The 20,379-nt window shown below is 38.9% G+C and overlaps 2 protein-coding genes across 3 annotated transcripts; both read right to left on the minus strand.

The window, feature by feature from the left end:
* Positions 1 to 980: 980 nt before the first annotated feature.
* Positions 981 to 12,296, minus strand: LOC114460120 (gastrula zinc finger protein XlCGF26.1-like). Of its 2 annotated transcripts, none has more exons than XM_028442178.1 (2): positions 12,185 to 12,296; positions 981 to 3,276 (listed from the first exon to the last, which is right to left on the minus strand). In XM_028442178.1, the coding sequence occupies exon 2, from the start codon at positions 2,997 to 2,999 to the stop codon at positions 996 to 998; it is 2,004 nt and encodes a 667-aa protein (XP_028297979.1). In that variant the 5' UTR covers positions 3,000 to 3,276; positions 12,185 to 12,296; the 3' UTR covers positions 981 to 995. The 2 variants fall into 2 exon arrangements, with proteins under 2 accessions (XP_028297979.1, XP_028297972.1); XM_028442171.1 differs by lacking the exon at positions 12,185 to 12,296 and adding an exon at positions 9,337 to 9,409.
* Positions 10,595 to 19,249, minus strand: LOC114460114 (gastrula zinc finger protein XlCGF26.1-like). Its single transcript, XM_028442159.1, has 2 exons — positions 19,182 to 19,249; positions 10,595 to 13,130 (listed from the first exon to the last, which is right to left on the minus strand). The coding sequence occupies exon 2, from the start codon at positions 12,851 to 12,853 to the stop codon at positions 10,850 to 10,852; it is 2,004 nt and encodes a 667-aa protein (XP_028297960.1). The 5' UTR covers positions 12,854 to 13,130; positions 19,182 to 19,249; the 3' UTR covers positions 10,595 to 10,849.
* Positions 19,250 to 20,379: the final 1,130 nt, after the last annotated feature.

Here is a 20,379-nt window from a genome sequence, read left to right on the forward strand (position 1 = left end):
TTACCTCCACATACTATACTGGAGCGTGGACCAGAAGACTATTTCCTTTAATCTGCAGAGGATTTTCACGGCGTAGTAATAGGGTGCCAAATGTAAAAATTTGGTATGAAAGTTGGAACAAACACATTTTCATTATTTATTTCACTTTTTTCATATTTAGCACATTTTCCTACATTTAACCACATACATAGAGGGGAGAAAAAAATCATTAAATCTAAATATTTGAATATAAATGTATATGTTATATCTTAATTTTAAATATAAATGTTATATCTAAATGTTAAATCTAAATGTCAAATGTTTAATCTAAATATTTAAATCTAAATCTTACAAATCATATCTAAATGCTTAATCTTATATCTAAATGTTAAATCTAAATCTAAATGTCGAACTTAAATGTTTTGCACATATGCTAATTGACCCCGCCCCTTGTAACCTCAACCAATACACAAGCAGAGACACACAGCCTATCCCACCCACCTCTTCACCGATGCCTGCCTGGGTGATTATGGCTGGTTCTCTCTGTGCGGTGGAGATCAAGCGCGCTGTCATGGCAGGTGGACGAGCTGCCCTTCACAGTACACTCCCGCAACACAACAGTGCAACACAGTTATTGGAGGGTCACTGGTTCAAATTTCCTGGGCCATTACTGTGGGATGCAAAAATCTGTTAACTTGCTGAAAATCCCTATACTTCTAACTTCTACTACTTAAACTTATGTTGCTAAAAAGTAACACCCAACAACTCCCCAGGCACTACACCGTGGCTGCCCACTGCTCACCAGGGACAGGTTCAACACAGAGAACCAATTTTGTGTATGTAGCTCAACATGTATGACATCACATTTGATGTCTTATATGGATTCACTTGTGGACCTTGAGTTCCCGTTTTTGTTTAAAACATTTCTTACAAACAGGCTTTCTTTCTTTTGTGCATTTTCACATTTGTCAGCAGGGAAGCATTTTGAGGAAAACATTTACTACAAACATCACCATTTAATGGTTACTCATATGTGTCCGTAGGTTACATTTCTGGGTGAAACATTTACTGCAAACATTACATTTGAATGGTTTCGCTCCTGTGTGGATTCTCATGTGTGACTGCAGAGAACACTTTTTGGAATAACCTTTAAAACAAACATCACATTTGAATGGTTTCTCTCCTGTGTGGATTCTCATGTGTGACTGCAAGTTACACTTACGGGTAAAACATTTACTGCAAACATTACATTTGAATGGTTTCGCTCCTGTGTGGATTCTAATGTGTAACCGCAGGGTAGACTTATCGGTAAAACATTTACTACATACATCACATTCAAAGGGTTTCGCTCCTGTGTGGATTCTCATGTGTGACTTCAGGTTGGACTTAAAGCTAAAACATTTACTACAAACATCACATTTAAATGGTTTCTCTCCTGTGTGGATTGTAATGTGTAACCGCAGGGTAGACTTATGGGTAAAACATTTACTGCAAACATCACATTCAAAAGGTTTCACTCCTGAGTGGATTCTCATGTGTACCTGTAGGTTAGACTTTAGGTTAAAACATTTATTACAAACATCACATTTGAATGGTTTCTCTCCTGTGTGGATTTTCATGTGTGATTGAAGGTGTCCCTTTTGGTTAAAACATTTCCTACAAACATCACATTTGAATGGTTTCTCTCCTGTGTGGATTTTCATGTGTGACTGCAGGGTAGACTGATGGGTAAAACATTTACTGCAAACATTACATTTGAATGGTTTCTCTCCTGTGTGGATTCTCATGTGTGACTGCAGAGAACACTTTATGGAATAACCTTTAAAACAAACATCGCATTTGAATGGTTTCTCTCCTGTGTGGATTCTCATGTGTGACTGCAGAGAACACTTTTTGGAATAACCTTTAAAACAAACATCGCATTTGAATGGTTTCTCTCCTGTGTGGATTCTCATGTGTGACTGCATGTCACACTTACGGGTAAAACATTTACTGCAAACATTACATTTGAATGGTTTTGCTCCTGTGTGGATTCTAATGTGTAACCGCAGGGTAGACTGATGGGTAAAACATTTACTGCAAACATTACATTTGAATGGTTTCTCTCCTGTGTGGATTCTCATGTGTGACTGCAGAGAATACTTTTTGGAATAACCTTTAAAACAAACATCACATTTGAATGGTTTCTCTCCTGTGTGGATTCTCATGTGTGACTGCAGGATAGACTTAAAGTTAAAACATTTCCTACAAACATCACATTTGAATGGTTTCTCTCGAGCGTGGATTTTCAGTTTTAAAGCTTTACTGAGTGATGCTTTCTTACCACCCACACATTCAGATGTCATCTTTACCTGAACTTTCTTCTTTGAACAAATCTGTTGAAATGAACTAATCTGTGTTTTGAAAGCTTTACATCCCATTTCAGCACTTTTCCTAGAGTCAGACATCTTTCTCTTTTTCCTGGTGGAGTCAAAGTCAGGTTCAGCATCAGTTTCAGACTCTGACAGAGGTTTCTGCCAACTATCAGAGTCTTCATCATCATCATCCTCACTACTATCTTCTGTCTGAGACGAGTCTGTTTCCGTTCCATCAGGACCTTGTCGTACTAAACTGCTTGGATCTGGGTTCTGGGCTGCTTCTGGTCCTTTGCTGTTAATTACCACAGTTTGTCTTTTATTTAATTCATTTAAACTGTAGGTTGAAGGTTCCTCCTTCATGTTAATTTCTGTTTGTGGTCTCCAGTGTAGCTGGGAGACCTGAGGCTTCTCCTCTTCATCTTCATATTTAACAAGACAAGCAGCACTGTTTGTCTCCTGCTGCACACAAAGCTGGTTTTCCTCCTGACCTTCACTGAGCGTCTCTGGTTCCTCCTTTATGTGGAGACGCTCTGGGAGCAGCTGCTCCACATTCTTCCTCTCACTGAAAACACAATCAGTGACTGACGGCTGCTGGACCTGTAATCTGTGCAGCTGAACTTTGGGAATGGAGGCAGACGCCGCAATTTTTTCTGCTGGATCCATATTTGGAACAGATTGGGAAGTTGGAACCTAATTGTTTACTGGTGTTATGGTGGATACGTTAGTCAGGAAGGATCATTTTCATTTCAGCATCTACTGGAATTTCTCTCAGAAGCAGAAAGCTTTGTTCCCAACAGGGTTACCAGTAAGACACAGTGGTAACGGTGTTTGAACTGCTCCTCTCCACTTTTCTTTCCAGTAGCGTCTCGCCGCCGCTAGCTCCTCTGCTGGTGTTACAGGCCCCAAGCACTGGGACTGCCGTTGCAGTGAAGTGGGCAATCTGAAAAATGTAGCATTTAGTGAGAACAATGGACTATTCACTGTCTTTCATCCATATTTAGTTCTTATTTCGTTCATAAACAATGTTAATACTAGGAATGTCCCGATACAACTTTTTCATTTCTGATATAATACCGATATTGTAGCCTTGGGTGTTGGCCAATATCGATACGATATCAGCATGCATCATACATACTTTTATTACTTATTTCGTAGTGTGGAATATTAGAATAGGCTTGATCATGTGATGTTACGTTATACTTTTAAAGTGCAAACAACTCCAGTTTACTTCAGTTATTTTTTACTGTCAGTATATGGTGGGAACAACTGAGGACGGGGACAGAAACTTACCAGAGCGCGTATATCAGAGATTTTAGATGCAGTCCGATAAAATCCGATATTCGTTTTCTGGCTGATATCGGATCAATATCTGATATTAATATCGGATCGGGACACCCCTAGTTAATACAGTACCGCAAAAGTACATTTTACATTTCTTTAATCTAAAATATATCTATAAAACCCACAAAAATACAAAACATCTGTACAAATCAACATGGCAGTGTCGCTCAATCTCTGAACAAATGTTTTTCATGGGCAAAAAAGCGCACCCAACCATTTCAAGCTTGAACTAAAATACCACAGATACTTATAGGTCATTCTTTCTAGTTACAAAAGTAAAGTGCATGTGAATTGCCATAAACGGAAACTAAAAAGGCAAAACCAGAGCTTCCAAAACTTTGCTATATTTCATATTATGTAACCTTACCAGCACAGGTAACTCGGCAGTTAATCTCAATGCTACACGTAGCTCTCTACGTCAACTAGACCCCGACGCCGTAACCTGACATGTGTCTCCCAGAAATCCTGACTGCACGTCGAGGAGACGTGGCACGTTAGTAGGGCCCTATAATCTCCACGCTAACGGAATCACAGATAGCATCACGGAATCGACCAATAAAAACAGCATCCACTGTTGAATGCAGAAACTGACAGAATGTGGAACGCCGTCACCGTGAGGCAAAGAATGACTTTTAATGTTGCATATTCTCACATTGAAGAATAAAAATGCACGTTTGAAACTGTTGTTTTCATGTTTGTGTCAAACAATACACACATGGTTAGGTAGATCAGTAATAATCCAAAAATAAATAGCATTTTTAAGATGCCTAAAACACAAAACATTGTTTACTGCGGAGCTGCTCAATTATAGAAAAAATTATAATCAAGATTATTTAACTCATAACTGTAATTCCGATGATTTGTTAACCAATAACATATTTATCTTTTGTACAAAAGATAAATATCTTTATCTTTAATTCATAATTGTGAATTATAATCAGAAATATTTTACTCATATTTGAAATCCCAATTTTTTGTCAACCAATAGCATATTTATCTTTTGTACAAAACAATGTAAAACATCTATCTAAGAAAGGTATGCGTGCGTGCGTGGACGGATGGGACCCGGAAGTTATTGGCAGGCAACGCCAAAACCGCTACCGCAAACCCAGGAACTGCCCCGGGCCCGCAGATGCAGCCAGGCCAGCAGAAAGAGCGGGGGCCAGAGCCAGGCATACGAGCCCTTCACTGAGTGCACGCTCACATTGAGGGCAGCAGTAAAAAGGAAGAACATTCAGAGCGCAGCGATAGTGTACACGCTCATCAGAACAAGCATGGAGGGACCAGAACTGATGGACTATGATGCCAGGCCAGATGTTCAGCTGTGGTTCTCCCAGGGCAGTGGTCTGCAACCTGCGGCTCGGGAGCCTCATGTGGATCTTTGACTCTTTTGCAATGGCTCCCTATAGCTTAAAAAAAAAAAAACTATTGAAATAAAGTTATTTTTTTACACAAACGACCTAGGGCCTTTGCACCACAATTAGTGCTCGGGCCCTAATAAATGCACAGTAAAATCAAGTATGTTTACTTTCATGAATAACTCAAGTCTAATAATATTTTTTTCTCATGTGTCCCAAGCTTTATTCTTTGTAGATATCCTAAATTGTAGAAGTCTGTTTGGAAAGTCTGAACATGTGTTAACTTTACTAAAACAGAAAATAAAGAACTTTCATATTTGTGACTGCACTGAAGTTGATACATAAATATTGCTATTTCTAATAGGGCTGGGATAAACAATTATTTTTTAAACAATTAATCGAGAGATTATTTTTTCAATGCATCGATGAATCTAACTATTCATTTTTCCGGGGTTCCCAAGATGGTGGCGTAAGGATAGGTTGTGCTCGTGGGTGCTGGCAAGACTTTTCACTTACACTATCACTTACCCCAACTAAGAACCACAGAACCAAGAGCTGATCAGTAGATTAATTTAAAATGAGCCTGAACAACTATTTTTTAAGACAGGAAGATAAGCCACGCAAGAAAACCGCCGCGAGACACACTTCCAAAGAGGATGCTAACGTGGAGGCGCAGCAGGCTAGCCAGGCTAGCACTGATCGGGGTAGCTTGGACGCTAGTATGCGTGAATTTATACAGGAGACAATGACTGAAATGACGGCCAATGTTACCAAAGCGATCGACGAGTAGCTAGCACCGCTACTGGAGCAGCTCAGGAAACAGGGCGATATGCTTGAAAACCATGGAAGCAGGCTGAACGAGTCTGAGTGGCGTGTCACAACCCTCGAAGATGCAGCTGACTCGACGACCTGGAAAATAGGGGCCGTAGGAAGAATGTTCGGATCATGGGGCTCCCCGAAGGGACGGAGGGGACTGAGCCGACCCGGTTTTTCGAGTGCTGGCTCCCCGGAGTGCTACACATTGATGCTACAAAAGGGCTACTCAAACTTTAGAGAGCACACCGCACCCTCGGCCCCAAACCCCTCGCCTCACAGAGACCAAGACCCGTGCTTGTGCGCTTCCACAACTACCGGGATAAACAAAGGGTGATGAATGATTCGTGGGAGATGGGACGAAAGAACCAGGCTGTGAAACACGCTGGTAACACGGTTATGTTTTTCCAAGATTTATCGGCCGCTGTGATACGTAAGAGGAAAGGATACGACGCAGTGAAAAAGCAGCTTTGCTCACTTGGCGCTGAGTACAGGCACACCCGGCTTTGCTGAAGATAACTTTCCGTGGATCGAGTAAGTTGTTTGATAGCCCCGAGGGGGCACAGCGCTTTGCTGATTCACTGAGAGGGAAACCTGGACCAGTGAATGAGGACTGATGATACCGGAGCGATTTGCCTTGAGAGTAAAAATGATGTGAACTGTGTGTGAATCTGAATCACTAACTGGAAAATGACTATTGGAACTGAGTAAATTCGTTCTCCCAGTACCAGAGCAAAAAGCTGAGAAAACAGGCTTTTTCTATATAAAAAAAACTGTCAGTGACTTTGAAGATTTTTTTTTTTGCTTTATTGTAACTATGACATCTGAACATTGGTTTCCTTCTAAAAGAAATAAATAAATAACAACAACAACACTGAGACAAGGCTTTTGATTGCAAAATTATTATTATTTTGCTATCTGGCTTATAGTTGAATGTTTTTCTTACTGTATTTTGTATCTGCTCCCCCCGTCAATCACACAGACCTAACATTCTCTTCCTCCTGACACGCAGCAATGACCCGTTTAGCCCAATTAGTTGATGGTTTTATCTCACAATCGCAACATTATAGATAATCCACTCAGGTCCACACATGTTCTTTGTTAGTATGGTGCTGTGAGCTGTTGGATACATCACAATATCACTTCATAGTGCCATAATCTCCTTCGTCCCTGCTTCTTCCTCCTTAGCTAATGGTGCATCAGTGGCTAATCTCACATCTAAAGGTGTGTTGCTGCCACCTTCAGGGCACCAGTTGGTTACTACATCACATTACAGCTTAGACATTGATGAGGGACCTCCACCAGGGTGTATTCTAGTAATCTCTGTGAAAAAATGAGTTTTCTCCTCAATGGCATTGAGTGTTTGGATTTAAATTGACTAATTATCTCGTAAATGGCACTGAATGAGTTAAAATGGAAGATATAGGGATCTACATACCTGATAAGCATCTGCGTGTTTTCCCGTTCAAGTGAAAAACCAGTTTAATCCACTCCTGTGACCTGTTCCAAGCAGGTCCGTACGGTGCGCGAGCGCTATGCGCTCACATATTAGTCCGCCGTGGAGTAATATGTAGAAAATTACATCCGTTTGTGTATACTAAATATGTGTGGAACGGATCGAACCCCCAGCATGCAAGGAGCGGTAAAAAACCTATTAATCATCTTTCAAATTAGCTCTTGTTTTAAAGCAGTCATCTGAAAAGGCAGGCAGCTACTACGATGAGCAGAGTAAACCCATCGACACGCAGTTATCTATCAGCTGTTTGCTGTTACTGCAGCTGATGACGGAGTTGGAAGCGGGGGAGGGGTACGAGTTTTATTTACATTTTTATTTTAATGTGTACATTAATGAGTACAGACAACATAAGCTATGGGTTTTTTTTTTTTTACAAAAGTATTTGAAATAGAATTTTGAAAAAGTCGATTTTACATAATACCTCCCCTTTAAAAAACATTCAACAAAAAAAAGTCACTGGTAAAAAAATAATTCACAAAAAAGTAGATTTTGAAGAGGTTTTTAATTATTCTCTATGGAACTGAATATGAATTTTTTTAAACATTCATGATCAATATCATCATGAATCATGAATAAAGTCCTGCGTCCGTGGTTAAAAAAATTACAAATGTCAGAGTATATATAAGATTTTTATGAATATTAATGTGCTTGTGTTAGATATATTATGAATGTTAATGTGCATTGATACATTAAATATATTAACCAAAATCAACTACAAGAAAAGCACACAAAAATGTTAATCATGCAGAAATGTTACAGTGCCAGACAGCATTCTACAGAGGACAACTAAGAGACCAAGCGCCCATACAACTGGTATACTATAAGTTGGTACATTTTCAACTGGAAAGAGGTAAACCCACCATCCTAGGTGCTGCAGGTCATTGTCGTGTAGCGGCGGCAACTCGCCGCGAGTTTTAGCCTTTTACTTTTTTTTAAGCTTACTACTTTTTCTTCTGGACATCTCTGTACACCCCTTCCAAAAAGTGTTAAAGGATGCAAAGTCTGCTACAAATGTGTCTAATAAGTCAATAGGGAATACCAGAGAACCACATGAGTGAGCATGAGAAATTAAAAGAAAATATGTAATGAAAATAAAACGTAAATGTCTAACTTAAAGACACGCAATGTGAAATTAACAGTAAATATGCAATCTGTTGACTTGTATATGAACTGTAAGTATATTAAATAAACAAATGTGCATTATATACACATTTATGTTATCATTTTAGGCTGTATTATAATGTAGGAATTGGTGCTGGGAGATATATCGAGATCCAAGATATATCGAGTTTTCTATTTTGGCGATATAGAAAACTACACTATTGCATATACATGAATCATTTTGTATCAAAATACTCATTTTAGGAGTCATTGCTTTCTCTACTTCTCAGAACAGCAGGTAAAGCTCAGTGAGATTGATTTCTGAGTGCGTCCTAACCCAGACCTTCCCTTAAACAAGCCACACTACAGAACTTATTGTGCAGCTGTTTGTTAATAAATGGGCCTGTGTGGCATTTTAAATCAGCATATTTAACCAAGAAATGTCTTTCTGGTCAGACTTCATTTGAAATAATAATTATCGAGATTTGTATCGTATCGCCTTTTTCAGAACAAAATATCGAGATATGAGTTTTGGTCCATATCGCCAAGCCCTAATAGGAATATTCACAGCATTTCAATGTCAACAAAGGTAAACCTACCAAATTCTTATCACCCAATTGTGTTCAATAAGTGGTTGACAAGTGGCTATTTTAGATTTCTTGTATACTTCGAATACTGGAGCTTGGTTGGGGTGGTGGGACGGCGCGTAGCGGGAAACAGAAAATTTCCCACTTGACAAGTCTGATCTCAGCCCAGCGACAAACACCGTCCAATAATCACCAGTGGCTTCTATAACAGTGAAACACTGATAACTCATTAAGTAATAATGGTCTTACAGCAGAATGTGTGACGAATTACAGCGTCAACTGACCTGAAAAATGCAGTATTTGGTGAAAGCAATGAAGACGATGGACTCGCATCCAGAGAGGAAACAGGAAGTTGCTCCGTAAAACCCAACCTGAGGGGAACGCCTCCCACACAAAGGTTCCGCTTCACTCTTTACAGTTCCCACCACTTACTGAAATCAGCACTTATAACGCAATAACGTCATTAAATATTTAACTTTGTATTATTGTACTCTCAATGCAAATATTTATTTGATTACTGTGAATTACAAAATAAGAAAATAACATTTGCAAAAAAATGCAAACTCTCAATGAGGATAATAAGCCCAACTTCCAAATTATTCAAAAGTAAAACAATAACCAAAACAAAATGGGGTGCATGTAAGGAAAATAAAAAAACAAAAATCGATGCGATTTATACATAACTATACAAATCTAAATCTGTAGGAGATTAGGGTTAAACATAGCACCAAATGTTAAGCCTGTAAAAAATAAATAATAAATCTAGGGCGATGGGACAGTTCAGTTAAATTGTTTTCTTCATTTTGTTTAATGGTGGGTGTAACTAGCATTACCTAGTAATGGGGTGCCAAATGTAAAAATTTTGTATGAAAGTTGGAACAAACACATTTTCATTATTTATTTCACTTTTTTCATATTTAGCACATTTTCCTACATTTAACCACATACATAGAGGGGAGAAAAAATCATTAAATCTAAATATATATGTTATATCTTAATTTTAAATATAAATGTTATATCTAAATGTTAAATCTTATATATAAATGTTAAAGCTAAATGTCAAATGTTTAATCTAAATATTTAAATCTAAATCTTACAAATCATATCTAAATGCTTAATCTTATATCTAAATGTTAAATCTAAATCTAAATGTCGAACTTAAATGTTTTGCACATATGCTAATTGACCCCGCCCCTTGTAACCTCAACCAATACACAAGCAGAGACACACAGCCTATCCCACCCACCTCTTCACCGATGCCTGCCTGGGTGATTATGGCTGGTTCTCTCTGTGCGGTGGAGATCAAGCGCGCTGTCATGGCAGGTGGACGAGCTGCCCTTCACAGTACACTCCCGCAACACAACAGTGCAACACAGTTATTGGAGGGTCACTGGTTCAAATTTCCTGGGCCATTACTGTGGGATGCAAAAATCTGTTAACTTGCTGAAAATCCCAATACTTCTAACTTCTACTACTTAAACTTATGTTGCTAAAAAGTAACACCCAACAGCTCCCCAGGCACTACACCGTGGCTGCCCACTGCTCATCAGGGACAGGTTCAACACAGAGAACCAATTTTGTGTATGTAGCTCAACATGTATGACAATGAAGTAAATTATATTATATTCTATACTACAAACATCACATTTGATGTCTTATATGGATTCACTTGTGGACCTTGAGTTCCCGTTTTTGTTTAAAACATTTCTTACAAACAGGCTTTCTCTCTTTTGTGCATTTTCACATTTGTCAGCAGGGAAGCATTTTGAGGAAAACATTTACTACAAACATCACCATTTAATGGCTACTCATATGTGTCCGTAGGTTACATTTCTGGGTGAAACATTTACTGCAAACATTACATTTGAATGGTTTCGCTCCTGTGTGGATTCTCATGTGTGACTGCAGAGAACACTTTTTGGAATAACCTTTAAAACAAACATCACATTTGAATGGTTTCTCTCCTGTGTGGATTCTCATGTGTGACTGCAAGTTACACTTACGGGTAAAACATTTACTGCAAACATTACATTTGAATGGTTTTGCTCCTGTGTGGATTAAAATGTGTAACCGCAGGGTAGACTTATCGGTAAAACATTTACTACAAACATCACATTCAAAGGGTTTCGCTCCTGTGTGGATTCTCATGTGTGACTTCAGGTTAGACTTAAAGCTAAAACATTTACTACAAACATCACATTTAAATGGTTTCTCTCCTGTGTGGATTGTAATGTGTAACCGCAGGGTAGACTTATGGGTAAAACATTTACTGCAAACATCACATTCAAAAGGTTTCACTCCTGAGTGGATTCTCATGTGTACCTGTAGGTTAGACTTTAGGTTAAAACATTTATTACAAACATCACATTTGAATGGTTTCTCTCCTGTGTGGATTTTCATGTGTGATTGAAGGTGTCCCTTTTGGTTAAAACATTTCCTACAAACATCACATTTGAATGGTTTCTCTCCTGTGTGGATTTTCATGTGTGACTGCAGGGTAGACTGATGGGTAAAACATTTACTGCAAACATTACATTTGAATGGTTTCTCTCCTGTGTGGATTCTCATGTGTGACTGCAGAGAACACTTTATGGAATAACCTTTAAAACAAACATCGCATTTGAATGGTTTCTCTCCTGTGTGGATTCTCATGTGTGACTGCAGAGAACACTTTTTGGAATAACCTTTAAAACAAACATCGCATTTGAATGGTTTCTCTCCTGTGTGGATTCTCATGTGTGACTGCAAGTTACCCTTACGGGTAAAACATTTACTGCAAACATTACATTTGAATGGTTTTGCTCCTGTGTGGATTCTAATGTGTAACCGCAGGGTAGACTGATGGGTAAAACATTTACTGCAAACATTACATTTGAATGGTTTCTCTCCTGTGTGGATTCTCAGGTGTGACTGCAGAGAATACTTTTTGGAATAACCTTTAAAACAAACATCACATTTGAATGGTTTCTCTCCTGTGTGGATTCTCATGTGTGACTGCAGGATAGACTTAAAGTTAAAACATTTCCTACAAACATCACATTTGAATGGTTTCTCTCGAGCGTGGATTTTCAGTTTTAAAGCTTTACTGAGTGATGCTTTCTTACCACCCACACATTCAGATGTATTTTTTACCTTAACTTTCTTCTTTGAAGTAATCTGTTGAAATGAACTAATCTGTGTTTTGAAAGCTTTACATCCCATTTCAGCACTTTTCCTAGAGTCAGACATCTTTCTCTTTTTCCTGGTGGAGTCAAAGTCAGGTTCAGCATCAGTTTCAGACTCTGACAGAGGTTTCTGCCAACTATCAGAGTCTTCATCATCAACATCCTCACTACTATCTTCTGTCTGAGACGAGTCTGTTTCCGTTCCATCAGGACCTTGTCGTACTAAACTGCTTGGATCTGGGTTCTGGGCTGCTTCTGGTCCTTTGCTGTTAATTACCACAGTTTGTCTTTTATTTAATTCATTTAAACTGTAGGTTGAAGGCTCCTCCTTCATGTTAATTTCTGTTTGTGTTCTCCAGTGTAGCTGGGAGACCTGAGGCTTCTCCTCTTCATCTTCATATTTAACAAGACAAGCAGCACTGTTTGTCTCCTGCTGCACACAAAGCTGGTTTTCCTCCTGACCTTCACTGAGCGTCTCTGGTTCCTCCTTTATGTGGAGACGCTCTGGGAGCAGCTGCTCCACATTCTTCCTCTCACTGAAAACACAATCAGTGACTGACGGCTGCTGGACCTGTAATCTGTGCAGCTGAACTTTGGAAATGGAGGCAGACGCCGCAATTTTTTCTGCTGGATCCATATTTGGAAAAGATTGGGAAGTTGGAACCTAATTGTTTACTGGTGTTATGGTGGATACTTTAGTCAGGAAGGATCATTTTCATTTCAGCATCCACTGGAATTTCTCTCAGAAGCAGAAAGCTTTGTTCCCAACAGGGTTACCAGTAAGACACAGTGGTAACGGTGTTTGAACTGCTCCTCTCCATTTTTCTTTCCAGTAGCGTCTCGCCGCCGCTAGCTCCTCTGCTAGTGTTACAGGCCCCAAGCACTGGGACTGCCGTTGCAGTGAAGTGGGCAATCTGAAAAATGTAGCATTTAGTGAGAACAATGGACTATTCACTGTCTTTCATCCATATTTAGTTCTTATTTCGTTCATAAACAATGTTAATACTAGGAATGTCCCGATACAACTTTTTCATTTATGATATAATACCGATATTGCAGCCTTGGGTGTTGGCCAATATCGATACGATATCAGCATGCATCATACATACTTTTATTACTTATTTCGTAGTGTGGAATATTAGAATAGGCTTGATCATGTGATGTTACATTATACTTTTAAAGTGCAAACAACTCCAGTTTACTTCAGTTATTTTTTACTGTCAGTATATGGTGGGAACAACTGAGGACGGGGACAGAAACTTACCAGAGCGCGTATATCAGAGATTTTAGATGCAGTCCGATAAAATCCGATATTCGTCTTCTGGCTGATATCGGATCAATATCTGATATTAATATCGGATCGGGACACCCCTAGTTAATACAGTACCGCAAAAGGACATTTTACATTTCTTTAATCTAAAATATATCTATAAAACCCACAAAAATACAAAACATCTGTACAAATCAACATGGCAGTGTCGCTCAATCTCTGAACAAATGTTTTTCATGGGCAAAAAAGCGCACCCAACCATTTCAAGCTTGAACTAAAATACCACAGATACTTATAGGTCATTCTTTCTAGTTACAAAAGTAAAGTGCATGTGAATTGCCATAAACGGAAACTAAAAAGGCAAAACCAGAGCTTCCAAAACTTTGCTATATTTCATATTATGTAACCTTACCAGCACAGGTAACTCGGCAGTTAATCTCAATGCTACACGTAGCTCTCTACGTCAACTAGACCCCGACGCCGTAACCTGACATGTGTCTCCCAGAAATCCTGACTGCACGTCGAGGAGACGTGGCACGTTAGTAGGGCCCTATAATCTCCATGCTAACGGAATCACAGATAGCATCACGGAATCGACCAATAAAAACAGCATCCACTGTTGAATGCAGAAACTGACAGAATGTGGAACGCCGTCACCGTGAGGCAAAGAATGACTTTTAATGTTGCATATTCTCACATTGAAGAATAAAAATGCACGTTTGAAACTGTTGTTTTCATGTTTGTGTCAAACAATACACACATGGTTAGGTAGATCAGTAATAATCCAAAAATAAATAGCATTTTTAAGATGCCTAAAACACAAAACATTGTTTACTGCGGAGCTGCTCAATTATAGAAAAAATTATAATCAAGATTATTTAACTCATAACTGTAATTCCGATGATTTGTTAACCAATAACATATTTATCTTTTGTACAAAAGATAAATATCTTTATCTTTAATTCATAATTGTGAATTATAATCAGAAATATTTTACTCATATTTGAAATCCCAATTTTTTGTCAACCAATAGCATATTTATCTTTTGTACAAAACAATGTAAAACATCTATCTAAGAAAGGTATGCGTGCGAGCGTGGACGGATGGGACCCGGAAGTTATTGGCAGGCAACGCCAAAACCGCTACCGCAAACCCAGGAACTGCCCCGGGCCCGCAGATGCAGCCAGGCCAGCAGAAAGAGCGGGGGCCAGAGCCAGGCATACGAGCCCTTCACTGAGTGCACGCTCACATTGAGGGCAGCAGTAAAACGGAAGAACATTCAGAGCGCAGCGATAGTGTACACGCTCATCAGAACAAGCATGGAGGGACCAGAACTGATGGACTATGATGCCAGGCCAGATGTTCAGCTGTGGTTCTCCCAGGGCAGTGGTCTGCAACCTGCGGTTCGGGAGCCTCATGTGGATCTTTGACTCTTTTGCAATGGCTCCCTATAGCTTAAAAAAAAAAAATATTGAAATAAAGTTATTTTTTTACACAAACGACCTAGGGCCTTTGCACCACAATTAGTGCTCGGGCCCTAATAAATGCACAGTAAAATCAAGTATGTTTACTTTCATGAATCACTCAAGTCTAATAATATTTTTTTCTCATGTGTCCCAAGCTATATTCTTTGTAGATATCCTAAATTGTAGAAGTCTGTTTGGAAAGTCTGAACATGTGTTAACTTTACTAAAACAGAAAATAAAGAACTTTCATATTTGTGACTGCACTGAAGTTGATACATAAATATTGCTATTTCTAATAGAACTGGGATAAACGATTATTTTTTAAACAATTAATCGAGAGATTATTTTTTCAATGCATCGATGAATCTAACTATTCATTTTTCAGGGGTTCCCAAGATGGTGGCGTAAGGATAGGTTGTGCTCGTGGGTGCTGGCAAGACTTTTCACTTACACTATCACTTACCCCAACTAAGAACCACAGAACCAAGAGCTGATCAGTAGATTAATTTAAAATGAGCCTGAACAACTATTTTTTAAGACAGGAAGATAAGCCACGCAAGAAAACCGCCGCGAGACACACTTCCAAAGAGGATGCTAACGTGGAGGCGCAGCAGACTAGCCAGGCTAGCACTGATCGGGGTAGCTTGGACGCTAGTATGCGTGAATTTATACAGGAGACAATGACTGAAATGACAGCCAATGTTACCAAAGCGATCGACGAGTAGCTAGCACCGCTACTGGAGCAGCTCAGGAAACAGGGCGATATGCTTGAAAACCATGGAAGCAGGCTGAACGAGTCTGAGTGGCGTGTCACAACCCTCGAAGATACAGCTGACTCGACGACCTGGAAAATAGGGGCCGTAGGAAGAATGTTCGGATCATGGGGCTCCCCGAAGGGACGGAGGGGACTGAGCCGACCCGGTTTTTCGAGTGCTGGCTCCCCGGAGTGCTACACATTGATGCTACAAAAGGGCTACTCAAACTTTAGAGAGCACACCGCACCCTCGGCCCCAAACCCCTCGCCTCACAGAGACCAAGACCCGTGCTTGTGCGCTTCCACAACTACCGGGATAAACAAAGGGTGATGAATGATTCGTGGGAGATGGGACGAAAGAACCAGGCTGTGAAACACGCTGGTAACAGGGTTATGTTTTTCCAAGATTTATCGGCCGCTGTGATACGTAAGAGGAAAGGATACGACGCAGTGAAAAAGCAGCTTTGCTCACTTGGCGCTGAGTACAGGCACACCCGGCTTTGCTGAAGCCGGGTGAACTTTCCGTGGATCGAGTAAGTTGTTTGATAGCCCCGAGGGGGCACAGCGCTTTGCTGATTCACTGAGAGGGAAACCTGGACCAGTGAATGAGGACTGATGATACCGGAGCGATTTGCCTTGAGAGTAAAAATGATGTGAACTGTGTGTGAATCTGAATCACTAACTGGAAAATGACTATTGGAACTGAGTAAATTCGTTCTCTCAGTACCAGAGCAAAAAGCTGAGAAAACAGGCCTTTTCTATATAAAAAAACTGTCAGTGACTTTGAAGATTTTTTTTTTTTGCTTTATTGTAACTATGACATCTGAACATTGGTTTCCTTCTAAAAAAAAATAAATAAATAACAACAACACTGAGACAAGGCTTTTGATTGCAAAATTATTATTATTTTGCTATCTGGCTTATAGCTGAATGTTTTTCTTACTGTATTTTGTATCTGCTCCCCCCGGCAATCACACAGACCTAACATTCTCTTCCTCCCGACACGCAGCAATGACCCGTTTAGCCCAATTAATTGGTTTTATCTCACGATCGCAACATTATAGATAATCCACTCAGGTCCACACATGTTCTTTGTTAGTATGGTGCTGTGAGCTGTTGGATACATCACAATATCACTTCATAGTGCCATAATCTCCTTCGTCCCTGCTTCTTCCTCCTTAGCTAATGGTGCATCAGTGGCTAATCTCACATCTAAAGGTGTGTTGCTGCCACATTCAGGGCACCAGTTGGTTACTACATCATATTACAGCTTCGATATTGATGAGGGACCTCCACCAGGGTGTATTCTAGTAATCTCTGTGAAAAAATGAGTTTTCTCCTCAATGGCAGTGAGTGTTTGGATTTAAATTGACTAATTATCTCGTAAATGGCACTGAATGAGTTTAAGTGGAAGTTATAGGGATCTACATACCTGATAAGCATCTGCGTGTTCTCCCGTTCAAGTGAAAAACCAGTTTAATCCACTCCTGTGACCTGTTCCAAGCAGGTCCGTACGGTGCGCGAGCGCTATGCGCTCACATATTAGTCCGCCATGGAGTAATATGTAGAAAATTACATCCGTTTGTGTATGCTAAATATGTGTGGAACGGATCGAACCCCCAGCATGCAAGGAGCGGTAAAAAACCTATTAATCATCTTTCAAATTAGCTCTTGTTTTAAAGCAGTCATCTGAAAAGGCAGGCAGCTACTACGATGAGCAGAGTAAACCCATCGACACGCAGTTATCTATCAGCTATTACTGCAGCTGATGACGGAGTTGGAAGCGGGGGAGGGGTACGAGTTTTATTTACATTTTTATTTTAATGTGTACATTAATGAGTACAGACAACATAAGTTATGGGTTTTTTTTTTTTTAAAAAGTATTTGAAATAAAATTTTGAAAAAGTCGATTTTACATAATACCTCCCCTTTAAAAAACATTCAACAAAAAAAAGTCACTGGTAAAAAAATAATTCACGAAAAAGTAGATTTTGAAGAGGTTTTTAATTATTCTCTATGGAACTGAATATGAATTTTTTTAAACATTCATGATCTATATCATCATGAATCATGAATAAAGTCCTGCGTCCGTGGTTAAAATAATTACAAATGTTAAGAGTATATATAAGATTTTTATGAATATTAATGTGCTTGTGTTAGATATATTATGAATGTTAATGTGCATTGATACATTAAATATATTAACCAAAATCAACTACAAGCAAAGCACACAAAAATGTTAATTATGCAGAAATGTTACAGTGCCAGACAGCATTCTACAAAGGACAACTAAGAGACCAAGCGCCCATACAACTGGTATACTATAAGTTGGTACATTTTCAACTGGAAAGAGGTAAACCCACCATCCTAGGTGCTGCAGGTCATTGTCGTGTAGCGGCGGCAACTCGCCGCGAGTTTTAGCCTTTTACTTTTTTTTAAGCTTACTACTTTTTCTTCTGGACATCTCTGTACACCCCTTCCAAAAAGTGTTAAAGGATGCAAAGTCTGCTAAAAATATGTCTAATAAGTCAATAGGGAATACCAGAGAACCACATGAATGAGCATGAGAAATTAAAAGAAAATATGTAATGAAAATAAAACGTAAATGTCTAACTTAAAGACACGCAATGTGAAATTAACAGTAAATATGCAATCTGTTGACTTGTATATGAACTGTAAGTATATTAAATAAACAAATGTGCATTATTTACACATTTATGTTATCATTTTAGGCTGTATTATAATGTAGGAATTGGTGCTGAGAGATCTATCGAGATCCAAGATATATCGAGTTTTCTATTTTGGCGATATAGAAAACTACACTATTGCATATACATGAATCATTTTGTATCAAAATACTCATTTTAGGAGTCATTGCTTTCTCTACTTCTCAGAACAGCAGGTAAAGCTCAGTGAGATTGATTTCTGAGTGCGTCCTAACCCAGACCTTCCCTTAAACAAGCCACACTACAGAACTTATTGTGCAGCTGTTTGTTAATAAATGGGCCTGTGTGGCATTTTAAATCAGCATATTTAACCAAGAAATGTCTTTCTGGTCAGACTTGATTTGAAATAATAATTATCGAGATTTGTATCGTATCGCCTTTTTCAGAACAAAATATCGAGATATGAGTTTTGGTCCATATCGCCAAGCTCTAATAGGAATATTCACAGCATTTCAATGTCAACAAAGGTAAACCTACCAAATTCTAATCACCCAATTGTGTTCAATAAGTGGTTGACAAGTGGCTATTTTAGATTTCTTGTATACTTGGAATACTGGAGCTTGGTTGGGGTGGTGGGACGGCGCGTAGCGGGAAACAGAAAATTTCCCACTTGACAAGTCTGATCTCAGCCCAGCGACAAACACCGTCCAATAATCACCAGTGGCTTCTATAATAGTGAAACACTGATAACTCATTAAGTAATAATGGTCTTACAGCAGAATGTGTGACGAATTACAGCGTCAACTGACCTGAAAAATGCAGTATTTAGTGAAAGCAATGAAGACGATGGACTCACATCCAGAGAGGAAACAGGAAGTTGCTCCGTAAAACCCAACCTGAGGGGAACGCCTCCCACACAAAGGTTCCGCTTCACTCTTTACAGTTCCCACCACTTACTGAAATCAGCACTTATAACGCAATAACGTCATTAAATATTTAACTTTGTTTTATTGTACTCTCAATGCAAATATTTATTTGATTACTGTGAATTACAAAACAAGAAAATAACATTTGCAAAAAAATGCAAACTCTCAATGAGGATAATAAGCCCAACTTCCAAATTATTCAAAAGTAAAACAATAACCAAAACAAAATGGGGTGCATGTAAGGAAAACAAAAAAAACAAAAATCGATGCGAGTTATACATAACTATACAAATATAAATCTGGATTAGGGTTAAACATAGCACCAAATGTTAAGTCTGTAAAAAATAAATAATAAATCTAGGGCGATGGGACAGTTCAGTTAAATTGTTTTCTTCTTCAGTTTGTTTAATGGTGGGTGCAACTAGCATTACCTCCACATACTATACTGGAGTGTGGACCAGAAGACTATTTCCTTTAATCTGCAGAGGATTTTCACAGCGTAGTAATAGGGTGCCAAATGTAAAAATTTTGTATGAAAGTTGGAGCAAACACATTTTCATTATTTATTTCACTTTTTTCATATTTAGCACGTTTTCCTACATTCAACCACATACATAGAGGGGAGAAAAAATCATTAAATCTAAATATTTGAATCTAAATGTTATATCTAAATTTTAAATATAAATGTTTTATCTAAATGTTAAATCTAAGTCTAAATGTTAAATCTTATATATAAATGTTAAATCGAAATGTCAAATGTTTAATCTAAATATTTAAATCTAAATCTTGCAAATCATTTCTAAATGCTTAATCTTATATCTAAATGTTAAATCTAAATCTAAATGCCGAACTTAAATGTTTTGCACATATGCTAATTGACCCCGCCCCTTGTAACCTCAACCAATACACAAGCAGACACACACACAGCCTATCCCACCCACCTCTTCACCGATGCCTGCCTGGGTGATTATGGCTGGTTCTCTCTGTGCGGTGATATCGAGCGCGCTGTCATGGCAGGTGGACGAGCTGCCCTTCACAGTACACTCCCGCAACACAACAGTGCAACACAGTTATTGGAGGG

The sequence above is a fragment of the Gouania willdenowi genome, chromosome 3 (assembly GCF_900634775.1).
Source record: "Gouania willdenowi chromosome 3, fGouWil2.1, whole genome shotgun sequence".
Taxonomy (NCBI): domain Eukaryota; kingdom Metazoa; phylum Chordata; class Actinopteri; order Blenniiformes; family Gobiesocidae; genus Gouania; species Gouania willdenowi.